Source organism: Dermochelys coriacea, chromosome 24 (genome assembly GCF_009764565.3).
Source record: "Dermochelys coriacea isolate rDerCor1 chromosome 24, rDerCor1.pri.v4, whole genome shotgun sequence".
Classification (NCBI taxonomy): Eukaryota; Metazoa; Chordata; order Testudines; family Dermochelyidae; genus Dermochelys; species Dermochelys coriacea.
Genome location: NC_050091.1, coordinates 16,658,669 through 16,679,645, shown reverse-complemented (window position 1 = coordinate 16,679,645; position 20,977 = coordinate 16,658,669). Strand labels below are relative to the sequence as shown.

The following is a 20,977-nucleotide window of genomic DNA, read 5'->3' as shown; positions in this document are numbered from 1 at the left end:
TATCTCCTCCCCCTACCAGTGGTGGGAGCCCTTCTCCTATAGGTAGGTCATGGTTCTCTGGTGGTCAGACAGCTGCCGATGGGCCCATGCTAAAATATCCGCAAGCTGGTGTTAGCTCATGTTCCTGGTGTCGTTGTGGACAAAGCTCCCCCTTAAACGCTCTGTTCCCACATCCCCAAAACGTAGGGGTCACCGTTAGGCCATTTCTCTGTGTCAAAGTCCATAGACCCCAAGCCTTATGCTAACTGCTGATGCCAGCGTCTCACAGGAGACAGGCCTGTGGGTTCCTTGCATTACTGCCACATAAAATAAATGTTAAAGCCAGTTCTATGGGCTACACAATGCTGCCACAGGGCCCCATGTGACCATGAGCAAGCCACACCGCTCCATGCCTCAGTTTCCCCACCTGTACAAGGAGGATAAAAAACTTACTTTTCTCTTTAGACTTCAAACGTTTTGTGGCAGGGACTGTCTCTGGCTGTGTGTCTGGGCAGCTTCTGGCACAACAGGGCCCCAATCTCAGCTGGGGCAGGGACTGTCTCTCTCTGTGTCTGGGCAGCGCCTGGCACAACAGGGCCCTGATCTCAGCTGGGCCATAAGATGTGACCATGACACGTGGGATATAGTAATAACGACCTCGCAGTGTTTAGCTTTATTCAGTATTGCAGCTTCCTGCTTCCCCAGGGAGACCCGAGAAGCTCCCAGGCTAGCCGCTTACTGGTGCATTCCTTGATCTGCCCATCTTAATATCAGAAGGGACCTTTATGCCCACACAGTCTGCCCAGCCCAGTGACCACCCCCAGGGATCCCAGCCTCCAGCCCAGATCTGATAGTCTGGCTAGAGCAGTGCTTTTAGAGATGTCTGATCTCCATAGAAATACTCTGAGGGCTGGAGACTTTGTCATGTCTCAGGAGCAGTCCTTCCCAGGGTCAGTTCCCCTCCCTGGGGAAAAACTGTCCCTTATTCCCAGTCTCGATTTCTCTGGCTCCATCCCCGAGCCATCGGCTCTCATTCTTCCCCTGTCTGTTTGGTTAATGAACCCTCTGCTCCCCAAAACCTCCCCCAGCATCAGGGAGGTGCTGACAGACTGGGATTTAGTCCCCTCTAAGCCTTCTCTGGGTTAAACTCACTAGATCAAGCTCCTTCAGTGCTTGGCTCTTGGGCAGGTTTTCCAGCCCTCAGATCATCCCTGTTGCTCTTCTCCGACACCTCCCCCATTTCCAGACACCCTGTTTGCCATGCAGCCCCCCAGAGCTGGGCGCAGTCTTCCCAGTGTCACGTCCAGCGGAGATCCCAGCTCCTACTCGGTATTCCCGTGTCTCCAGCCCAGGGTCACGCTCGGCCAATGAAGTAAATTGTAGTGCATGAAAGCTTATGCTCAAATAAATTTGTTAGTCTCTAAGGTGCCACAAGTACTCCTTTTCTTTTCACCCAGGACAGTTGGCTCCACCAGGACACCTGGGTCCTTCCCAGAGTTGTTGCTGAGCAGGGTACAGCCCCCCGAGCCTGGTCATGATGGGCTCACCCAGCATCCCATGGGGCTGGCTCACCCGCTGTTGATACACAGTTCCTCTAGCTGGGCCCTTCTCTCTCTGCTTCACTGGGGCCAGAGATGCTGAGTTTGTGTCTTGGAAGATCTGGTGTGACAACGATTCTAAGAACAGGATCTCGTAGAGAAGGCGGAAGGGGCCAGTGATTATCTGCGGTCTGGAGCTTGCTGCGCCAAGGCTAGTGGTGAAAGCAGCCCTCCTGGGTTCTTTATCCAGCTTTGGGAGGGGAGTGGGGTCTACAGGTTAGAGCAGGGGCAGGGGCTGAGAGCCAGGACTCCTGGGTTCCAGTCTTGGCTTGGGGAGGGTTGTGAGATCTAATGGTTAGATCAGGGGATGGGGCAGGGGCTTTTCCCTGGTAGGTGGCTGGGTGCTGTGAGCATCTCAGACCTGTTCCTAGCAAACATGTGTCTGAAGCACCAAATCAACACCCCAGATGGCATTAACCAGCCCCTTGCTGGCTGAACAGGCCATGGGGACTGAACTCTCCTCTGCCCCCTAGAGGGGAGGTGGGCATTAGCAGAAGGGGGCATGAGTATGGGGTACAGAAAGGCCCAGCAAAGACCCCAGGGGTAATTCAGTCTCCCTGGCACATGAGCTGGGCCTTATCTTTGTTCTGCCAGCAGCAGTTACAATTTGCCCTTAGCATGCAAGCAACTGTTCAGGCTTTGGAAGAAATTTGTTTTTCATTCATTTTTGCACTTTAGTTCTCTCCCGGGTGCTCACTGCCTCAATCCCTCAGTCTGTGGAGAGTTATTTGCTCCCTGGGAACCCGGCCTTGGTGGTTTCTGCTGAGAGTCCCCACAGAGGGAGTTCCCTGGATGCTGTTTACGACCACATCTGTCCAGGACTGGTGCACATACAGCAAACAAGCAAGTTGCACTGAGAATATACCAAGCCTCCATGGTGCTAGTTTCTCCTCCTTCAGGTGACTGACCTACAAAGCCCTGGATTCTGCTCCCACTCCCCAGAGGGGCAGCGATATTCCTGTGTTTGCGCAGCGCCTAGCACACTGGGGTTCTTGACGGGGCTTGGGGTTCAGCACTATTACACTGCAAACAATAACTAATAATAAACCTACAAGATCCTCTATTTAAAAATTCAATTACTCCTTCATCCAAACACCATATAACCCAGTTACTAGGTGCACACAGACTCTGCGCAGGGACAGCTCACCGGTGCTAAGATGCAGCCACCTCTGGGGTGGAGTAGCTGGGTAAGAGCCATGCATAATACCACTCAGGGATGATTCAGCGGGTGCTGAGATGCAGCCACCTCTGGCACAGGGCTGCTGGGGAACAGTCACACATAATGCCCCAAGGGGATGGCTAGCCCAGCGCTAAGATAGAGCAACACCTTCCATTTCAGTTTAAGCTGCTTTGAGACTCTAAGAACCACTGTCCACACACACAAAACAAATCAAATCAAATCACCTGGGAGTGTGAGATCTCAGGAACGCAGCAATTACCCTGGCCCTGGGCTGCGTTGTCTGATCTCAATGCAGACAGTAACCAGGAGGCAGTGGGCTACGGCAGATAGACAAACATCCCTGCTCATGTATTTGTAACCCTCTAGCCAGTGTGCTGGGCTGGCAGGGGCTGGGGCTCAGGGGAGGAAAAGGAACTGTGATAAAGACTTTCTGGCTCTTAATGTCACCAGGCCCGATCTTCACATATCAAGAAAAGCCAGTGGTGAGAGGTGGCGGGTAGGGGTTGGGCAGACTAGGAACCAAGACTCCTGGGTTCCATTCTGAGCTCTCAGAGCAGAGTGCGGTCTAGTGGTTACAGCGGTGGGCTAGGATCTAGGATTCCTGGATTCTATCCCAGCTCCAGTCGTTAGTTTGTGGCAGGGTGGGAGTCTGGACTCCTGGCTTCTATCCCTGGTCCTGGGAGGGGAGTGAAGTCTAGTGGTTAGAGCTGGGGAGTGGAGCTGGGAGTCAGGATTCCTGGGACAAAACCTGCAGAGGCTGGTTTGGAAATGTCACAAGCGGGCACTAAGCTGGCCCCCTGGGCAGGGTGGCGTCGGGAGACAGTGAATGAGCGAGGACTAGCTAGGCGGGGGACCAATTGTGAAGGGCCCCTCAAGCAAAGAGAACCAGTGGGTGTTCGATGTGCTCGAGAAGGGGGAGCCAGAGGAACTATGCAATTACGAGCACCTGGCACATGCTTGCTGCTCTGCTTCTCCTGCCGCCTCATGGTCTCCCCCTCCACCCTGAACAGCCATGAATGTAAATCTTTGCCAGGCCCAGTTCACACCTAACCCAAGGTGCCGTCTTCACCTGTTCTGCCTGCTGCTTTGCAGAATGTGGTCTGGTCCTTGGGCCTCCCATTCCAGCTTCCAGCCCCGCAGGCCTAGTTGACATCTGGCTGCATCTCACTTCCCCTGGGAGAAATTAAGCCCTTCGCACCCAATGGAAAGCTGTGCCAAGCGAGTGGGGAAACCCAGTCATCAAATGATTACAACACTCTCCATATTCTCCACCACCCTCCTCCCTAGGAAGGAGATTTGGGGGGCACAGAGGGCTCTTTAACCCAGCTGACAAAGGCAGAGCGAGATCTGATGGCTGGAGAATGAAGCCAGACAAATCCAGACTGGAAATAAGCAGATTTTCCCCACGGATGGAGCAGATTCTCCAGCCCTTGGAGGCTTTCCATTGAGATTGTGAGTCTCCCTCTAAAAGCTCTGCTCTAGCTCAACTACCAGACATGGGCTTGTAATCTATGAAGGACGCGAAGTTGACAGCACACATGCAAGGGGGCAGAGTTGAGGGTACTCTAGCTCAACCCCCAGATCTGTGCTGGAGGTGGGGGGTGGCACAGCCTGGATGCTCATAATGGTCCCTTCTGGCCTTAGGTCCTGTAAATCTCGGAGTCCTGCCTTCCAGCCCGCCCCCTCCCCCATCACTGCTTCTAACCACTGGGCTTTATCGTCTCCTAAACAGCAAGTCTCTCACCCTTGGGAGGCAGGAAGTTTCTCTTGGCTCCTTTCCCCAGGGTATTTCAGAAACACATGAGGAGGGATTATTTTTATCGGCCTTGATCCCACTCCCTCCATGATGAGTGTCAGCGGTGGGATCAGCCCAGACAACCAGTCGCTCTCCCAGCTCTGGGGGTAGGTGAGAGCTGCTCTTAGACCTCACGGCAGCTTTCCCTAGTCTGGGCCAACAAATGTCATGTTTAGGGAACACCAAAGGCTCTTCGTGTCTGCAAGGCAGATCAGAACAGCTTCAATGGGAAACAAGCATCAGAGAGTGTTTTTCAGAGCTGGCAGCCAACTGACGCATCCCACCTCAGCAGCAGCTGAATTTCAGTGCTGACTGAACACACCTTGTGGGGCATCTGTGAGGCTGTGAAATAGCTGCTGTGCCTCACCCCAGAGGCGGCTGCATTTCAGTGGTGTGGGAATGGGTCACCATGTTCACACACTGTGGAGTGTTTTGGAGAGACACCAGATTAACCTATATTGGAGCGTGTGAACAGTAAATTCTTTAGAGTGGGGTGTGGGGGTGGGGAGCCAGGACTCCTGGGTTCTATCCCTGGGCAGGGACTGTCTCTCAATGTGTCTGGGCAGCGCCCAGCACAATGGGGCTCTGATCTCAGCTGGGGCAGGGTCTGTCTCTCGCTGTGTCTGTGAAGACTCACCGTGTTGAAGTTTCCACGCTCACAACTCTCACCAAAAGCATTAGAGGGATTCTCAAAGAACAAGCAGCCGAGGCCCTGGTTTCAGCCCCATCTTGACAGGGAGTGCGTGCTGGGGGTGAAGGGGTGGAGGAGGGGATCTCTCCCAGGACAGCTGGGTGGTCAATGCAGTGGCTGATCGGGAAAGATCAGGGTGTTGGGGGGAATGGTTTTGGGACGAATGTCTGTGTTTTCAGGGATATTTACCTTTTACCCCATTATACAACCCCATACACCCCCACTGCTTATCTATCCATCCCCATCCCCCCGCTATTATCCATCCCCATCCACCCTCACCACCTATCTATCCATCCTCATCCACCCCCCTTACCCATCCCCATCTACCCTCCACCGCCTATCCATCCCCATTCACCCTCCATTATCCATCCCCATCCATGCCCTCCACCTCTCCATGCATCCCCATCCACCCCCCTTTGCCCATCCTCATCCACCTACCAACGCCTATCCATCCCCCTGCCATTATCCATCCCCATCCACCCCCATTATCCATTCTCCCCTGCCGCCCATCTATCCATCTCCATCCACACTCCATTATCCATCCCCATCCACCCCCACTGCCCATCTATTCATCCCCATGCCCCAACCATTATCCATCCCCATCAACCCCCTTTACCCATCCCCACCCACCAACCACCACCTATCCATCCCCAACCAACCCACTTTACCCATCCCCATCCACCCACCACCATCTATCCATCCCCATCCACCCTCCATTATCCATCCTCCCCTGTTGCCCATCTATCCATCCCCATCCACACTCCATTATCCATCTCCATCCACCCCCCCCATTATCCATCCCCATCCACCCCCACTGCCCATCTATCCAACCCCATCCACCCCCATATTATCCATCCCAATCCTTCCCCACCATCCCTCGTTATCCATCCCCATCCACCCCCACCACCTATCTATCCATCCCCATCCACTCCCACCACATATCTATCCATCCCCATCCACCCCATTGTCCATCCCCATCCACTCCAATTATCTGTCCCCATCCTCATCCACTGCCTATCTATCCATCCCCACCCACCCATCCACCACTGCCTATCTATCCGTCCCCATCCACTGCCTATCTATCCGTCCCCATCCACTGCCTATCTATCCGTCCCCATCTATTGCACAACTATCCATCCATCCCCATCCACCCCCACTGCCTATCTATCCATCCCCATCCCCATCCCCTGCCTATCTATCCGTCCCCATCTACTGCACAACTATCCATCCATCCCCATCCACCCCCACTGCCTATCTATCCATCCCCATCCACCCCCACTGCCTATCTATCCATCCCCATCCCCATCCACTGCCTATCTATCCATCCCCATCCCCATCCACTGCCTATCTATCCATCCCCATCCACTGCACAACTATCCATCCATCCTCATCCACCCCCACCGCCCATCTATCCATCCCCATCCACCCCCACTGCATATCTATCCATCCCCATCTACTGCACAACTATCCATTCATCCCCATCCACCCCCACCGCCCATCTATCCATCCCCATCCACCCCCACTGCCTATCTATCCATCCCCATCCACCCCCACTGCCTATCTATCCGTCCCCATCTACTGCACAACTATCCATCCATCCCCATCCACCCCCACTGCCTATCTATCCATCCCCATCCACCCCCACTGCCTATCTATCCATCCCCATCCCCATCCACTGCCTATCTATCCATCCCCATCCACTGCACAACTATCCATCCATCTTCATCCACCCCCACCGCCCATCTATCCATCCCCATCCCCCCCACTGCCTATCTATCCATCCCCATCCACTGCCTATCTATCCATCCCCATCCACTGCACAACTATCCATCCATCTTCATCCACCCCCACCGCCCATCTATCCATCCCCATCCACCCCCACTGCCTATCTATCCATCCCCATCCCCATCCACTGCCTATCTATCCATCCCCATCCACTGCACAACTATCCATCCATCCTCATCCACCCCCCACCACCCATCTATCCATCCCATCCACCCCCACTGCCTATCTATCCATCCCCATCCACCCCCACTGCCTATCTATCCATCCCCATCCACTGCACAACTATCCATCCATCCTCATCCACCCCCCACCGCCCATCTATCCATCCCCATCCCCCCCACTGCCTATCTATCCATCCCCATCCCCCCCACTGCCTATCTATCCATCCCCATCCACTGCCTATCTATCCATCCCCATCCCCATCCACTGCCTATCTATCCATCCCCATCCACTGCACAACTATCCATCCATCCTCATCCACCCCCACCGCCCATCTATCCATCCCCATCCACCCCCACTGCCTATCTATCCATCCCCATCTACTGCACAACTATCCATTCATCCCCATCCACCCCCACCGCCCATCTATCCATCCCCATCCACCCCCACTGCCTATCTATCCATCCCCATCCACCCCCACTGCCTATCTATCCATCCCCATCTCCATCCACTGCCTATCTATCCATCCCCATCCACTGCACAACTATCCATCCATCCTCATCCACCCCCACCGCCCATCTATCCATCCCCATCCCCCCCACTGCCTATCTATCCATCCCCATCTACTGCACAACTATCCATCCATCCCCATCCACCCCCACTGCCTATCTATCCATCCCCATCCACCCCCACTGCCTATCTATCCATCCCCATCCCCATCCACTGCCTATCTATCCATCCCCATCCACTGCACAACTATCCATCCATCTTCATCCACCCCCACCGCCCATCTATCCATCCCCATCCCCCCACTGCCTATCTATCCATCCCCATCTACTGCACAACTATCCATTCATCCCCATCCACCCCCACCGCCCATCTGTCCATCCGCATCCACGGCCCACTATCTCTCCCCACACATCCCCCACTATCTAGCCATCTTTCGAGTGGGCGCCTCCCCTAGGCTGGGTGACCTTCTCTGAATTACGCAGGTGCTGTGTTTATGCTCCTACAACTAATGACTCTTCACTTCCCCTTGTGTGTCGTGGACTAAAATTATCGTTGCTATAAAAGCCCGCGGGGCAGGGCGCAGTCGCTCTGGGTCTGTGAGCTCGCAGCACCGCAATCAGTCGGTCTTCAGTGGCACAGTTGTTAATAGAACCCAGGCGATCTGCTCCCAGCCCCTCCCCCTGCTCTGACCCACCAGACCCCACTCCTGCCAGGGCCGGTGATAGAACTTGGCTCCCCGCTCTCCTGGCTCGCTCCCACTAGCTCCCACTCCCCTCCCAGAGCTGGAAACAGTGGACAGACAGACACAGGGCCCCTGCCTGGGGCCGGGACAGGGGCGTGGGAAATACCCCAATGATTTGTCTGTCGCAGAATCACCAGCGATGTGCCGAGTCACTATTGATGACTCAGTACCTGGGGACCCGCCCCCTGCCCCATTCACGGACCCTGCCTGCCCCACTGATTCCCCCGCCCGCCCCTCACCCTACGGGCAACAGCTTCATTGCCGCTGCGAAGAGCATTTCCATCCGACACCACGGGGTGGCGCTACTCGGCAAACCTGGGCCCTTGGGATGGATGGATAGATAGTGTCCCATAGAAATAGCCTGTTAATTAGCATAGACAGATGAAGAGGGAAATTTTCCAATAAGGGGCCTCTCACTATCTCTATCCTTACTCCTGGGCTCTAACCCCAGCTCTTGGAGGGGAGTGGGGTCAAGTGGTTAGAGCTGGTAGTGGGCACAGCCCTCTGCTCCTCCAGACTGGAGAGCGCAATGGGGCAAATGCAGGATGTAGGGACAGGGATGAAAGACTCCCCTCCTCAAAAGCCAAGACCACTCAAGTTACAGGGAAGAGCTGGCACCCCCGGAGGGGAAAAGCCCATGCCCCATTCCGCGCCCCCCCCCCCAGCCAGTCCCTTGCTCTGGGCCGGATGGGAGCCAGCGCCCCCTAGAGGGGAGAGGCCCCCGCCCCATTCCCTGCCCCCTCCCCTTTAAATTGCTTTTTCTGTCTCTTTAATTTTCTAGCTCTTCTCTTACCGCTCACTAGTTGCCGTGGGAACCAGCTGCGTCGCACCTGGAGCCGGTCTCTGATTGGCTGCCCATGCGGGAACAAGCGGTTGCCTCATAGGGAACCTGTGGTTACAAGTGGGTGTCGTGCATTTAAAGGGCCCCCGGGAGAGGCCGCCAAGCAGCAGTGCCTGGGCGCTGGCCCGTGGCGTGGGGAACACCCCAGGGCTGGGGGGAAGCTCCCGCCCTCGCCCTGACATACTGAGCCTCCTGAGCAGGGCGCACGCCTGGTGTCACTTCTGCAAACGCGGTCATTGGGAACTCTGACGTCATGCATGGGGAACCCCTCCTCCCAGAGCTGGGAAGAGAACCCAGGACTCCTGGCTCCCAGCCCCGCCCCACTGCTAACCGCTAGACCCCACTCCCCTCCCAGAGCTGGGCGTAGAACCCAGGAGCCCTGGCTCCCAGCCCCGTCCTGCTGTAACCACTGGAGCCCCCCCCCCGAGACAGGAAGAGAATCCAGGAGTCCTGCCTCCCAGCCACTGTGCTCTAAGTGCTAGACCCTACTCCCCACCCAGAGCTGGGGAGAGAACCCAGGAATCCTGACTCCCAGCTCCCCTGCTCTAACCCACTAGCGACACCCCCCAGAACACAGGAATCCGGGCTCCCAGTGATCTGGGGACAATCAGAATGTTATCTAGTTTTAGCCCCGCCCTGCTGAGGGGGTGGGGAGATATCACTCTGGCCAGCTTCGGAAAACAGGTGGTGTTTCCTCTTCAAGGGGCGGAGCGGTGCTTGCCCCCTATAAGCCGCGGCGCACCGCCGCTGGGCTCAGTGGGGCAGTGAGCTCGCGGGGAACGGCGGCCGGGGGGTATGCGCTCTCAGAAAGGTGAGTGGGGGTCACTGGCCCTTTAAGAGAGGGGTGTGGCTGCTTTAGGGAGATACATTGTTTCTTCTTTGCTCCGGTTACCAGCCGCTAAATAAAAGCGGGGTGCTGTGCCTTTAAGGACGGGTGTCTATATGGGACCAGTCGGTATACAGACTTGCTTAGCTGTCCCATGAGATACACAGCTATTACAGACCGGGCTGTATTGGCTCAGCACCTCTCTGTCTGAGGTGCCGCTATCGTAGGGTGGGCTGTATTGCTCAGGGGAGTGCTGTATTGGACCGGTGTTACTGTGTCTGGGCTGGGTTGTATTGTGCATAGGGGCTATGAATGGACCAGGATCGCTGTGCCTGGGACATCGCTGTCCTAGACTGGAGTGTGGTGTGCAGGGGGGCTCTATATTGGAGCGGTATCGGTGGGCCTGGCTATCATAGCAGGTGTATGGGCCTTCTATATTGGAACAATCCCAATACAGAACAGGGTAACTGACCCCTGTGTTACAGCCCTATAGACATTGAGCGGGGGAGGGGAAACCTATATTAGACTGGTCTCAGTGCAGACCATCAGAGCTGAAACAGGGCTACAATACGTGGGGTGGGAGGAGTTCCTAGGGCTGCATGGTCTCTAGAGACTGGTGCTGTAATAAGGACTGGCTATGACCAGTTGTTAGGGCAGCTGGTGCCCAGACTGCAGTGGTATACGCAACAGGGGGGTAGGTAGTTAAGGGCTGCCTGGACCTCCTGGATTCTGTCCCCACCCGGAGGGGAGTGTGGTCTAGTGAATCAGAAGCAGGGGCGCTGGGAGCCAGGGCTCCTGGGTTCTCTCCCTGGCTCTGGGACGGGATTGGGGTCTAATGGGGGGAGTGGTAAAGGGATCTCCTGTGAGGCTGGGGGGGGGGATCTGAGCTGTCCCTCCCCCCTGTGGGCCTGACAGTCTCAGTGCAATGGTGCGTGGAGCGGAATCCCCGAGCAGTAGCTCTGCGTCACCGGGAAACCCCTGCCGGCACTGAACCCTGACGGTGGGGAGGAAACAGTCTCTCCAGCGGACAGCCAATGACGGGCCTCGAGCCGAGGAGGAGCCGAGGAGGGTCTGGGGAACCCTCAACCCTTCCCAGCCCCCGCTGAGGGTCTCCCCGGAGCAGAGAGGGACGGACGATCCCTGGTTTTGGTAGATGAATCCTGTCGCAGGAGCCCTGACTCTCAGCCTCCCCCCCGCCCCCTAGTCCAGAGCCAGGGAGAGAACCCAGGAGTCCCCCGCGCCCCGCGCTTTACCGTCCCACACCCGTTTCCAGGACACACTGTCTCATTGCCCGGTGGGTCGGTGTCATCGGGGTGCGAGTGTCTCCAATTCAGTCTCGGTTTGACTGTGGGGGCGGGGGAGGCGGAAATGAAATCCACTGGGGTTGCGGGGGGCGAGCTAGGACGGTGCTGGGGGAGCTCTGGGAGGGGTGTTGGGGCATCCTGGGAGAAGGAGGAGGGTGGGCTGAGGCCAAGGAGTGGATGAGAAGTGGGAAGGGGCAGGGAAAGGGGGCAGCTCCAGAGCGGAAGGGCAGGCAGGGGGTGAGGTGCCCCTCCCACCCAGAAGAGGAGCACTGGCTGAGACCTCTGACTGGTCAGACGGGGACCACCCCCACACAGGAGTGGGTTGCGAGCCGCAGTGGAGAAGGCTCTTGGGTGGCAGATGGGGGGTGGGGTGGGTCACAGGGCTGGGGGGGGCACTAGGCTCTTGTCAGGGGGCTGCCTCCTCTCCCCCCCCCAGGAATGGGGACTCCGTTTCCCTCCGCTACCCTGGGCTAAACCACCCCAGAAACTGACTCCCCTCCCCCCAGTCCTGGGTGTGTCAGCCCCAGCTCTGGGGGAGAGGTCTTGCGGTTGGAGAAGGGAGCGCCAGGACGCCTGGGTTCTGAGGGGAGCGGGGTCTAATAGCCGGAGGGGGCTGGGAGCCAGGACTCCTGGGTTCTCTGCCCAGCTGCAGATACAGGGTGAGGGGTGGGCAGAGAGCCCAGGCTCCCTGACGCCCGGCCCCGCCCCCACCTGTCGCTGGGGCACGTCACTTCCCCGGCGTGGGGGCGCGTGAGCTGTTGCTTTCCAGCGCGGAGGGAACGCGCCGCCGGGTGGCAGGGGCAGCCCTGGCGGGGGCACGGGGCGGGCGGCGGCAGCCGCAGCCAGCAGCAGGGGCCTTTGTGTCTCCGTGTCTCAGACGGTCCATGACACGTTTTCCTCCTGGGGCGGCTTGGAAAGGAAAAATCCGCTGTGTAGGCACCGGCCTGGGTGGAAACGATTGCTCCATGGGTGTGGGGAGGGGCGGTCGGAGAGCGCCTGAGACATCCCATTAGTGTCCTACCTCCCACTAGACCCCAAAGCTGAGGACACAACCCTGGCTCCGTGCCTCTAACCAACTAGACCCCCCTCCTTCCCAGAGCCAGAGAGAGAACCCAGGCGTCCTGGCTCCGTGCCTCTATCCAACTAGACCCTCCTCCTTCCCAGAGCCAGAGAGAGAACCCAGGCGTCCTGGCTCCGTGCCTCTATCCAACTAGACCCTCCTCCTTCCCAGAGCCAGAGAGAGAACCCAGGCGTCCTGGCTCCGTGCCTCTATCCAACTAGACCCTCCTCCTTCCCAGAGCCAGAGAGAGAACCCAGGCGTCCTGGCTCCGTGCCTCTAACCAACTAGACCCCCCTCCTTCCCAGAGCCAGAGAGAGAACCCAGGCGTCCTGGCTCCGTGCCTCTATCCAACTAGACCCTCCTCCTTCCCAGAGCCAGAGAGAGAACCCAGGCGTCCTGGCTCCGTGCCTCTATCCAACTAGACCCTCCTCCTTCCCAGAGCCAGAGAGAGAACCCAGGCGTCCTGGCTCCGTGCCTCTATCCAACTAGACCCCCCTCCTTCCCAGAGCCAGAGAGAGAACCCAGGCGTCCTGGCTCCGTGCCTCTATCCAACTAGACCCCCCCCTCCTTCCCAGAGCCAGAGAGAGAACCCAGGCGTCCTGGCTCCGTGCCTCTAACCAACTAGACCCCCCTCCTTCCCAGAGCCAGAGAGAGAACCCAGGCGTCCTGGCTCCGTGCCTCTATCCAACTAGACCCCCCCCTCCTTCCCAGAGCCAGAGAGAGAACCCAGGCGTCCTGGCTCCGTGCCTCTATCCAACTAGACCCTCCTCCTTCCCAGAGCCAGAGAGAGAACCCAGGCGTCCTGGCTCCGTGCCTCTAACCAACTAGACCCCCCTCCTTCCCAGAGCCAGAGAGAGAACCCAGGCGTCCTGGCTCCGTGCCTCTATCCAACTAGACCCTCCTCCTTCCCAGAGCCAGAGAGAGAACCCAGGCGTCCTGGCTCCGTGCCTCTATCCAACTAGACCCTCCTCCTTCCCAGAGCCAGAGAGAGAACCCAGGCGTCCTGGCTCCGTGCCTCTATCCAACTAGACCCCCCTCCTTCCCAGAGCCAGAGAGAGAACCCAGGCGTCCTGGCTTTCCCCCCCCCCAGCTCTAACCACTAGACCCCACTCCCCTGTCACAGCCCGGGGATGGAACCCAGGGGTTCTAGGCTGAGTGCTTGGTCTCCCTTCCCCTCGCCAGGCGGTAGAGGAGACAGAAGCGCGGTCCCACCCCAGACAGTGAAGAAGCTTCTGGAGCAGAAGAGACGGCAGCAGACAGCACTGGGCTATGCAGCCAGCTCTCAGGTGAGCCCCTCTGCCCTGCCTCCCCCCCCACACACATTTCCCTGTGTGTCTTGGTCACAGCTGAGACTTCTCTAGCCCTGGACCTCAGGTGTGACTCCTGGTGTGTGGGCCAAATCCCTTCCTGTCACTTCCATTCCGCCTCCCAAGGCACATGCTGCAGTACAGGCGTCTGTCTCCTTTGTTTCCTGGCCACTCATACACTGTTATGTGCAGTTGTTACCTGGCTGTTCTACCCCAGAGGTGGCTGCATCTCGCACCAGGCAAGCTATCCTCTTCTTGTTTTTTGTTGGTTTTTTTTTTTCTCCGTAGGTCCCATCAGATGTCATTGACTCTTCTCAGACAGGTGAGTGAAAAATGGACGCCCCCCATTGCAGCTTTCCCCCAACCCTAGATACCCTTTGATTCCCCTGGGGTCCCCACTCCCTGCCTGTGGTATGACAACCCCAGATTCTCTGATCCCTCAGGAGTGCCATCCTCTCCCCTTGGGACACCCAGGCTGTCTCCCAGTCTCCCCCCCGGGACATGTCTTTCCCCCCCACCCCCAGCTCTGGGACCCCCTCTCATCCCCCCCCGCATGCTTTGCACCCACCATCCATGTCTCTCTCCCATCCAGATGATTGCCCGGAGCCCATGGGGCTGGGAAGGGGATCTGGGGGGGAATCTGCTCCTGGGCCCCCCCTGGCTCCCTACCCACCCTGGCAGGTCGACCCCTCATGCCATGCGGCCTTCCCCGACTGTCACTATCACTGCTCGGCCGTGGCCAGCAGCTACCAGCCCCCAGGACCCACGTACGAGGCAACAGACTCCTACGCCTCTGTGGGGACCGGGGTGTTTGGAGCAGGTGATCCCTACAGCACCATGATGGCAGCCACGGGGGACTTGGAGGTGAGATGGGGGCTGTGGGTCAGGAGTGAGGGGCAGCGGCAGACCTGTGGGGCTGGGCTAGCAGGGGCAGTGGGTTGGGAGGCAGGAGCACCAGCAGAGCTGTGGGGCTGGGCTAAAAAGGGGCAGCGGGTCAGGAGGGGGCACCGGCAGAGCTGTAGGGCTGTGCCAGCAGATGGCAGTGGGTCAGGAGTGAGGAGCACCAGCAGAGCTGTGGGGCTGGGCTAGCAGGGTGCAATGGGTCGGGAGTGAGGGCTGTAACCCCCCCATTCTCTCCCCTCACCAGGTCCCTGTACCACCCCCCTTACTGGGCCTGTTCCCAACTCCACAGGCATCCTCTGCCCCCTGGATGCAGCCCACCCGGAGCACCCCCTATTCTGACCCCCTAGAGCTGGGCAGCTTTGTGGACCCAGTTGGGGTGCTGGATCCTGGGGACCTGACCAGGGCCCGAGCCGAGATCCGGAGCATGGACCCGGTGCGGCTGCTGCATCAGGATGAAGATGGGGACACGTGAGTATCTGGGAGGACACCAAAACTCACCCTAGCCCCCCACTCCTGGGAGTGGAGGGAATAGGGCTCCTCAGCCCCCTGCCTCAGATGGGGTGTGCGGGGCTGAGCTGCTGTGTCCCAGGGAGGATAATAGATAGAGCTGGAAGGGGAGAAATAGGATGGGGGGGCATATAGTGGGGGGGGAATGGGATGGTCTGTCTGGGGGGGGGGTTGGATAATGTTAGTGGAAGTCTGGGTGGGAATGGGGCAGGGCCAGCACAAGCAGTGGTGAGGGTGGCACAGAGGGGGTGGAGGATCTCCTGGGCTTTAGGGAGGGGCAGAAAGCAGGTGGCACTGGGGGTGCAGGAGGCAGGTGGGGGATCTGCAGGGTTGCAGAAGCGTGTGGGACTGGGTGGGGCGGTGCATGGGCAGGTGTGAGGAGCTGCAGGGGTGTGGAGGTGCAGGGGTGGGTGGCAGTGGGTGAGGGATCTGCAGGGGTTTGGGGCAGTGGTGAGCTGGAGCCGGTTCGCGCTTTTCACGCGAACCAGTTGTTAAATTTTGAAGTCGGTTTAGAACCGGTTGTTAAAGGGGTGGGCAAACTTCGGCCCGCGGGACTGTCGTGTCCAGCCTGCCTGAGCTCTTTGCAAGGGGAGGCTCCCCTGAGAATCCTTTTAATTTTTACTCACCCAGTGGAGCTCAGGGTCTTTGGTGGCACTGAAGTACCCGCTGCCGAAGACCCAGAGTGACTGAAGGAACCAGTTCTTCAGCTTTTGGCAGCTCATCACTGGTTTGGGCGGTGAAAGGGGGGTCACTGACATCTTCCCCTGCAGGATTCTACACCTGCTGGCTGCCCGGGGGCTGCGTCACTTTGCCCAGGCAGCTGCCGAGGCCTTCAAGGAGTGCGGGCAGCTGGAGATAAAGGAACACAAGGGCAAGGTGAGCTGGGGGGGTGGGAGGCTGGGCTGGGCCCCCAGCTCAGGACAGGCAAATGGAGCGACTGTGGGTCAAAGGTCACAGTGCTGCAGGTGCATGGTAAGGGTCATGCAGATGAGTTGGCCAACCGTGCCAGTGCGCTCAAGGATCACGCCAAGGTAGGGGTCAAGGTCACTGGGTGGTCAGGATAAGGGCATTACTGGAGATCTAGGTCGGGGTGGGAAAACTTTTTGGCCTGAGGGCCACAATGGGGTGCGAAACTGCATGGAGGGCTGGGTAGGGAAGGCTGTGCCTCCCAAACAGCCTGGCCCCTGCCCCATATTTGCCCACTTCCCACACCCTGACTGTCCCCCTCGGAACCCCTGACCCATCCAACCCTCCCCTGCTCCTTGTCCCCTGACCACCCCCTCCTGGGGACCCCCCCAGGATCCAACCCCCCTGCCCCTTGACAGGCCCACCTGGACTCCTATGCCCTATCCAACCCCACCTGTTCCCTGAACCCTGACTGCCCCAGGACCCCCTGCCCCTAACCTGCTCCCTATCCCAACTGCCCCCTGGGATCCCCTATCCAACCCCCCCCACCGCCACGTGTCTGTGCCGCTCAGAGCGGCAGGAGCTCGCAGCCCCACTGCCCCTGCAGTGGCGTGGCTGCAGGGGAGGGGCAACAGCAGGGGAGTGGCAGGGCAAGCCTCCAGGGCCAGGAGCTCAGGGGTTGGGCAGGACAGTCCCGCGGGCTGTAGTTCGCCCACCTCTGGTCTAGGGTCATGCCGTGGGCCCCTTTTCTGCCTTCTAACACTGGGGTCTCCTGGCCTCCCCCCTCCCCAGACCCCACTGCTAGTGGCTGCCACGGCAAACCAGGCCGAGCTCGTGCGGGACCTGCTGGTGCTGGGAGCTGATGCCAATGCCGCTGACCACAAGGGCCAGACACTGCTGCACTTGGCGGCCACCTACGGGTTCCCCAACGTCCTCATGGTGAGTGTGTAGCCGAGAGGGAACCCAGGTGTATGGGATCACAGGCCCCCCACCCTCACTTCCCAGAGCTGGGGATCGAACCCAGAAGTCCTGGCTCCCAGCCCCTTCCCCACCCGCAAGCACTAGATACCACTCCTTCTACCCAAATACAATGTCTGAAATCGGTGTCAATTTACTCTCTTCCCCTCCCCCCCTCCAATTTAACTGAACCCGGTTTCTCTCAACCAGGCCGTGATGGCGTCTGGGGTCCCTGTCAACGTGGAGGCTAGGAACTTTGAAGGTAGGACACACCCAGCTGGGGGGCCGTGGGGAGCGAGGGAGCATACTGGGGGCGGGGGTGGGTCTGCCGGCCTCTCCTAGCAGGGGGTGCTGTGGGAAGGTGGAGAGAGTGCTGTGGGGAGGGGGGGAGCATGTTGGAGGGGGAGCTCCTGACCTCCCCCAGCAGGGGGTGCTGTGGGAAGAGGGGTGCTGGCTGTGGGGGGGGGGCTGCTCTCACTCCTCCTCTTGGTGCCCCCAGGCCAGACCCCTCTGCACTGTGCGGTGATCTCCCACAACAAGGCCTTGCAGGCACTGGGTGTTGGGACCCCAACCCCAGAGCGGCTGCAGGACATGCTGGCCTGCATCCAGGCCCTGCTGCACATGGGGGCAGACTATACAAGCCAGGTAGGTGACTGGGGGAGGGGAGGGGGGTTCTGTGCATGCCCCCCAGAGCCTGCAAGCCTTGACCTGTGCTCGGTGCAGGGCGGGGGAGGATGGGTGGGGAATTCGCCAGGAGGGCAGATCTGCCTCCTAGCTACCTGAGACGCCCCTGTTCCGTTCTGCCCCCCCACCATGCAGTTGACCTTGCTGATATCATGGGGGCAGTGCTGGGAATTCCTTGTCTTCTCTTCCCCACCCCCCACCCCCCCCCCCCAGCATAGCACCAGTTGACCTGGCCTTCCCAGGGCTGTGTCAGTCTTCCCTCTTGAGTGGGGGTGGGGGGGGCAGGCTGCCCAGGGATTTGGAGAGCAGGATCTGGTCCCCCTCCGCCCCCATCCTACGCTCACCACCCTCCCATCCCTGCCCTCCCAGGACATAAAGAGCAGCAAGACGGTTCTGCACCTGGCCGTGCAGGATGGGAACCTGTCGCTGGTTCAATTCTTCCTGCAGCTGCCTGGTCCGCGGCAATTCGTCAACATGAAGGTGAGGAAGGCAGGGGGTCTCCTTGCTTGGGGGTGGGATTGGATGAGGGAGAGCCCATTCTGCAGGGGGATGGGGTGGGACACGAGGGGGGGTGTTTGGGCAGGGGAAGCTGGGCTGCAGGGGGTGGGGTGGTCTCAGCCAGGTCTGCTGGGGAGGGGGTGCCGTTCTGGTTGGGGGGGCAGGGGCTGTATGTGACCCTCTGTCCCTCCCCTCCCCCCCAGGCCCATGGGAACACAGCCCTGCACATGGCCACAGCCCTGCCGGGCCCGCCCTGCCAGGAGAGCCTCGTGCGGCTGCTGCTGAGCCGGGGGGCTGACCCCAGCGCCCGCAACCTGGAGAACGAACAGCCAGCCCATCTACTGCCCCCCGGGCCCAGGGGAGACCAGGTGAGACCCCCAGGAGACCTGACTGACACCTGTAGTGAAGCTTTCCCAGCCCCTGTGACCCCAAAACTCTGCCCCCAGCCCTGGGGGCTGGGCCCCCAACGGAAGCAGGTGCACCCCAACCTGCAAGGGGACAGAGTGGTTGGGGGTTTTCCAGGGTCCCCCTAACTCAACCTCTCCTCTTCTTCTTCCCCCACCAGCTGCGCCTCTTGTTGAAGAGCCGGCGCCCGCCCCCTGGCGCTGCCCGCCGTCCCACCCAGCCCCCCTAGACCCATGGCCGCCAAAGGAAGTGGGCAGTGGGGGACTCGTCTGGTGCCGCTCAGTGAAGCAGGGTGGGGGGAGAGGATTTGGAATTTCTCTGGAACATTGTCTATAATATTTTCTGTATTTAACTAACTTATTGTATGAGGGCCCTCCGGACGCCTGGGTTCTCCAAGTCCCCTGCTCCCTTGTTGCTTGGACCCCCACTGGGTCTCACAGCAGCACGCAGCATGGCCAACCAGATGCCTGGGTCCACTGCTGCCTGCCATATGGGGCTGCAACACTTGGGGGCCGAGCCCCTTGCCTTCCCCCTCTTGGGGCTGGGTGTGTAACTGCCCCCTACTGGACTGATGGGTGGGCAGCATGTGCTTGTGTCGATGCAGTGGGTGGCAACTGAGGGTAAGGCCAGGGGCAGCGCCAGCTCTAAACCCCTAGACCCCACTTCCCCCCCCAGAGCTGGGCGTAGAACCCAGGCGTCCTGGTTGTAGCAGCCTCCTTCCCACCCACCCCACAGGGAGGGAGGTTGGTTGGCCCCATTAACCTTTTTTCTCTGCTGAGCATTGACTCAGCCCAAATTTCTATCTGGGGGCAGCCCTACACCCCCTCTTGTGATGTGTTCCCCACATATTGCTGGGGGGGGTGGCAGAGGGTCCTGTGTTAATTTCAGCCCCAGGGATGGCTGGGGGAGACCCCCTGATTTCTATGAAATCATGTCTCAGTTGGGAATTGAACCCAGGTGTCCAGCCCCACCGAGGGAGGGATGGAGGGGGGGGGAACTACCCCCCCGCTTCAGTCATATCATTTCTGTGAAATGAATTCTTATGAACCACAGTGGTTCACATAGAGGGGAGGGAGAGTGAAGCAGTGTGTGGGGCGGACCTAGGTGTCCGACTGGCCTTTGACCCACACCCTGTGTCTGCCCCTACCCTCCACATTATCACAGCGCCACATCCCCAAACAGGCTTGAGTGACTGTGATAAGGGTGATGGCACGGCGGTGCCCCCTTCAGACAGCAAGCAGAACTGCTGCCTGTTTCATAGCTCCTGTACTACCAAGGGCCATTGTCCTTGGGAGGCAGCGGGCTGGGGTCCAGCGCTGCTATTATTACCCCCTCCCACAAAGGGGGGTCCCAAGTTTGTTCCCTTGTTGGAACATGAGATGTTTCATTGAGAAATAAGATGTAGTGCTTCTTGCCTGTTCAAACTTCCCGCACAGCATCTGTGTTACTGGAAACCTGTAGGCCAGATACCCTGGTTCAACTTATAGCTGGGCCTAGTGGCTCTGCCTCAGCACTGGGCACACTGTTATATGTAGCTGTTCCCTGGCTGCCCCACCCCAGAGGTGGCTGCATCTCAGTGCAAGTCCCCTGAGCTCTGACTATCCAAGGTGGAGAAGGGCAGACTGTAAGCTCCTTGAGGGGCAGGACTGTATTTTTTTTGTTTGTACAGCCCTTGGCACCATGTGGGGTGGGACTGTTACTAGAACTCCTGCCAGCTGCCGCGAGGGAACTAAGACAACTGCTTGTCCAGAGCCAGGGGGAATCAATGGGCCCTCCTAGCTAAACCCCTTTTCCTTTTCCGCCCCCCCCCCCTTCCCAGTGACAGCCAGGGCTGTTGTGGCTCTAGGCAGCCTAATGCTGGGGCATTGGGGCCAGCCCTGCCTGTTGGGGGAGGGTGTCCCTTATCCAAGACCCCTTTTCACCTGTCTGGGGATAAACATTAGAACTGCTCCCCTTAACCCAACAGCTTCCCTCCCCATGGTGACTCCTGTTCCTAGTGCCCTTAGTAGCCCCCAGCGAGCCAGCAACAACCCCACGGGGGCAGAGATCCTAGCCCCACCCTTGGGGGCAGGGAGAAAACTTCGGTCTGGGAGGTTACATCTCCCACAAGCCAGCCGGGGCGGGCAGGCGCACCTGGGCAGGTGCCTGTTGCTTTGTATTAGGTGGGGGGAAGCCAGACTGAGGTGTTGGCCCGAGGGGCTCCTGACCCCGAAAGGGGGCTCCTAGACACCCCCAAATAATAAATGGCTATTGACATCCTTCTACCTGGCTTGCAGTCATTGAGAAGGGCAGGCGCTGAGTGGGGCTGAGAGGACAGATGGATAATGCCCCCCACTAAGC

At 58.9% G+C, this 20,977-nt stretch overlaps 1 protein-coding gene across 6 annotated transcripts; it reads left to right on the top strand.

Annotated features, from left to right (window-relative positions):
* Positions 1-9,909: 9,909 nt before the first annotated feature.
* Positions 9,910-20,898, top strand: NFKBID (NFKB inhibitor delta). 6 transcript variants are annotated; one of them, XM_038383442.2, is made up of 12 exons: positions 9,910-10,091; positions 13,653-13,756; positions 14,066-14,099; positions 14,370-14,641; positions 14,925-15,148; positions 15,958-16,063; positions 16,886-17,032; positions 17,261-17,312; positions 17,550-17,695; positions 18,104-18,214; positions 18,436-18,600; positions 18,798-20,898. In XM_038383442.2, exons 1-12 carry the CDS (start codon positions 10,076-10,078, stop codon positions 18,864-18,866), a joined length of 1,446 nt encoding a protein of 481 aa, XP_038239370.1. In that variant the 5' UTR covers positions 9,910-10,075; the 3' UTR covers positions 18,867-20,898. The 6 variants fall into 6 exon arrangements, with proteins under 6 accessions (XP_038239370.1, XP_038239371.1, XP_038239373.1 ...); XM_038383443.2 differs by having other exon boundaries at positions 9,932-10,091; positions 14,970-15,148; XM_038383445.2 differs by lacking the exon at positions 14,370-14,641 and having other exon boundaries at positions 9,935-10,091; positions 14,970-15,148.
* Positions 20,899-20,977: the final 79 nt, after the last annotated feature.